General features: G+C 37.5%; 1 protein-coding gene across 1 annotated transcript in view; it reads right to left on the bottom strand.

Annotated features, from left to right (window-relative positions):
- Positions 1-1,430: 1,430 nt before the first annotated feature.
- SERINC1 (serine incorporator 1) overlaps positions 1,431-4,479 on the bottom strand; it is a 33,965-nt gene continuing 30,916 nt past the window's right edge. Inside the window, exon 10 of the mRNA XM_019520025.1 lies at positions 1,431-3,071. Within this exon, the coding sequence (XP_019375570.1) occupies positions 2,933-3,071 (139 nt within the window). The 3' untranslated portion in view covers positions 1,431-2,932. The remainder of the gene's footprint in view (positions 3,072-4,479) is intronic.

The following is a 4,479-nucleotide window of genomic DNA, read 5'->3' as shown; positions in this document are numbered from 1 at the left end:
TTTACTTTCCCACAGGGCCTTGCAGCACATCCTTTGGCAATTGCTGCTTTAAAAAATACTACAGATATTCATTAGGGTCATCTAGTAGCACAATGTAATATGTACTGAGGAAGCTTATTCCTGTGGTAAGTGAGTTTTAGAAAGTTAACAGGGTAGTATATTTTATGAGAAGGTGAAAAAACAGAACTCCCATCAACAGCCTACAGGCAATGCTATCATATTGCTATTACACTGCAAACTGAAGCAGCTCAAGATCATTTTTGTGCTTAGTGCTACTGCAGGTGCCCTTTGCTGCCTGCAATTGTAGCTTTAACTGTGGAGGCAACCTGATGTGCCAAAAATGAGAAAATCTTCACAATCCATTGAATCCAGCCAAAGAACTGGTTTTCACCATTAAGATTTAAACATCCTGGATACAAATCTCATATTATTTTTATATATTTATTGGGCTATTACTAGATTTGTAGACAGAACTGAAGTCAAGCTGCATATAGAAAAATACATGGATTTGAAGATGCTCTTAATACCTCAAGCAGTGAGGGACCACTCTAGATTTGCCTTACCAACCTGCTTCCTAAATATAGCCAAGTCTGGTTAATTTGGCATTCAAGGGTAATGGCAGCTTATTAATGGTAAGCCACTCTCAGAGAGGTATTTTGTATGCCACCTCAAGACATACTGAAAAAACATTTTTACATTTGTAATTTTTTTTGTTTGAGGCACATGTTCTATTCATACCAGCTTGCTCTGAAAACTACGATCACATGGACACTAACAAATTCAGTACACTACTAGATGAGCATTACATTCTTATAAGAAAGTAAAATAATGGTATTTTTTTTTTGCTCTGTACTCTTACATTTCTTTGTAAGTGAAGACTACCCTTCTGCAAAATGAACTGGTTGTGTGAGGCTTGTCAAGCCAAGAAAAGCTGAAGAGTATCCAATATGTTGTAAACATCAGCTGGCTTCTCTATAAGATGAATAATTATCAGGAGCAAATTCCACTGTGATTTAGTATCCATGTACATACGGAAGTGACTCGAGTGCTGTATACATATCTAGCAGTGAAACTACTCCAGTGACTCATCGATTTTACTCATTAACTTACTAGTCAGGATTTATGCTATCCCTTATAGGCTTTAAACTGGTTTCTGGTTAATATACAATTCACAATCTGAAACCTCTCCTTGGGCTTAATCATGCAGGCCCTTGTGCTTTGGGCCAACAGCACAATGGCTAGCACACCTGCCCAGAAAGTGAAAAATCCAGGATCTATTTTCTGTACACGCCGCTCCTCCCTCCACACCCACTTGGCAGCAAAGAGCACGAGGACTGTGGGGCTTGAAGGACAGCAGACAGTGAATCTGATTCTTTAGAGCTGAGGGGAATCTCCTCAGACTTCAATTATTGAATAAAAATACCCACAGCTTTATCTGAATTCATTTATTGATAGGTAATAAGATATTCAAAAGGACTGTATACTAATGATCATCTGCTTCCAAAACTTAAGCCTTGTTTTTGACAGTCTTGCTTAGTATACACCATTCAGTGTTTGTCAGCAGATTTCAAATAAAAGCTTTAAACACATATACAATAATTAGCTACATATCAGCAGTAGAAACACCGAACATGAGTACATGAAGATGACTGCTGAAGGTTCACTCTCAACCAGACTGCCAGAGTCTCAAGATGTAACAGTGGAAGATACAAATACCACAGCTCATGTACTTTAACCACAAAGCAGCAAGCACAATAAGCTTTTCAAAAACTGCACAGAACTATGCAAGTTTTTTGTTTTTTTTAAAAACAGACCCAATAGTCAACTCCTTGATACCCAGAGTCAGATTTTCCAGGTACAAGTCCATCGCCAGCAATGGGCATGCCGGGGACCATTAGCAGAGAGGTTAAGCAGAAGCTAATAAAATAGGTCGGGTTCTAACTCCCTGGATTCAAGGAAACATTTTTTGTGGCTAGTTGCAGAATGCAAAACTCCTTAACTACTGTAACTTCAACTGCTTTTTCTCCATACTTCTAACCATCAACACATGCCACCACATCCAACTATCCTTTTCAAACACTTGTATCTTTCCTCACTGATTTGTTTGAAAGCTCTTCAGAACTTTTTAGATCCAAAACAAATATAAATTGGCCAAAAATGACGCACACAACAATAAATTACCACTATCCCATTTACACTATTAAAACCCCTCCCTAAAAAAAGTGTATTGTAAACTTATGTCCACCATCATACTGTGATTAATTCAGTGCCAGGTGCATATTGTTTTCCAGCTTATCCTCTTGTTAGCAATGAGACACAAAACTTTTGTTCTCACTAGCAGCAAGGAGGACATCAGCTCAGAAAGCCCATGTACAAGCTTCTGCAATTAGCATTCAATACATTACATGCCAAAAGTCAGACATTCTGCCCAAAGCAATATAAGCTGTCAGACAAATGTGTAACATGCACCATTTGGGATCTAATTTCTCAATACTTCTTGAAGGCTGACTTTGGAATCAAGGCAACAAGGATTGTCAAAGGCAGCCCCAGCTTGCTACAATTCTGTATGTGACTCCACCTAATGAAGGTTGCAAGCCATTTTTTCTTGCACCCTTTGCTATTAGAGAAATAATGCAACCGGAGAACTAACACAGAAACGTTTCCAAATTTAAACCTACCGTTCCCACAGCACTAAATCTAGAGCAATCCTATAAATTCCAATATCCTAGCAATTATCAGCGAGCTTGGCTAGAAAAAGTCTTAAGTGAAATGGCAAAAAGACATGATTACAAAGTTAATCATGCAGAACAAGGCAGGATACACTACATGTGGGTAACCAAGTGCACACTTATTTACAACTACATTTCGAGTTTGGAATACTGTTAGCTTCAAACAAGTGGCAAAATTAAATACTTCAGGGAAGAAGCACTGCTCAGTCAAAGTCACGGTTTGTAAGAACCAGTGGAGCAACCAGAGTCCACACATACAGCACAATCCCAATCCAGCTGGAAGAGATCTTCACCCAGACTGATGGCCACTTACTAGTCATTGTCTCATAGGAGGAGTCAGGACTGCAAGGAAAACACAAAAATGTCCAGTTAGAAACAAATTCCAGAACATGCAACTTTTGTTCTCTGAATCCAGCCTGATTTCACAAATCATTACCTAATGCTTTATTTCCTGATAGCTGACCCTTAGTTCAAAGTTTTAACCCCCTTAAGTAATGCCTGAGCACCACTGTAAAAAGTAACAGTTTAACTTGTCAGTTTACTGCCTCATTTAAACCAATTTTAAATTAGGATGTAAAAAACCAGTAAGCAAGGGAACCTTTATTTAAATAGTCTATTTTAATCTTGTTTTGTATTTGCTTTCTTTGCACTATATACAAAGCATTTGATTATCTATATAATATATTGGATTTGAGGTCACTGGATGCAGTAATAACCTAGTCAAAACAGCTACAAAACATATCAGGCATCACAAGTGAATTAACAGAAGTATATGGCAAGCAACTTAATGATAGTATTTGTGGGTGGATAGGAACTGGGTGGCATTTACTGACTCTGGAAGTCACTCTAGTTTGACTTGCAGTCCTACTGAAAGGGTATTCCCAACAATGCTTAACTTTTTTTTTTTGCATGCATGTCAAGAGTCTTTATAGTTATCTGACCTGAAAACCTACTATCAACTTCAGCAGATTCTCTGTGCTAGACATTTAATATTGCATTGAAAGGAAAAATCCCTTTTACAGAAATGCTGCCCCATAATTCATGTCTGTGTATACACAGACATACATAAGCACACTAAGAATAAGTACATAAAAAGGTAGTTTTCTGGTAAGTTTCAGAAAGTGGATACATTTCTCATTGCAGATCCCAGGTATCTTCACGACTGATTGCCAATTTTGCTGTCTGTACCTAGCACTGGTGTTAACTTTGGGTTGTGTATGCACATTTTTTTGTATTTTAAGACACACCACTTCTTGATTCTTGAGTATTCTGTGAAACCCAAAAGTTTCAGACCACATCCTGACTTTAAATGTGATTTAATATTTTAACAAACAAAATATTATTTATTAAATCTTTGTGAGCAGACAAACGAAACCCCTTTTTGTTCAAAGTTTGTGAACAAATCTGAGAGTTCCTACACTTACGATGCAATGGACTGGGTCACAGATAAAACTAGGCTCTACCATCCTCATAGTTAGTAACTTGCTCTAAGATTAGCTTCACTGAGCAAACAGGATTACTCTGGTATAGTTAAGAGAACCAATGCTACTGCTATAAAATAGAAGCTTACGTTTGTTTTCAAAAACAATTAATTTAATATACAGTAGAAAATGCTACGAACCTTAAGAACCCCCATAATAGCACACATACCAAACGGGAGATGGATCTTTTTCAAACCATCTGAAATTATAACACTCCTCCAAAATTGTAGTGCCCTATTGTTCAACCCAAGTACATTTTATTAAATGCA

The sequence above is a fragment of the Gavialis gangeticus genome, unplaced genomic scaffold (genome assembly GCF_001723915.1).
Source record: "Gavialis gangeticus isolate Ggan-Ray unplaced genomic scaffold, GavGan_comp1, whole genome shotgun sequence".
Lineage (NCBI taxonomy): Eukaryota > Metazoa > Chordata > Crocodylia > Gavialidae > Gavialis > Gavialis gangeticus.
This window is presented reverse-complemented; position numbering and strand designations above follow the sequence as displayed.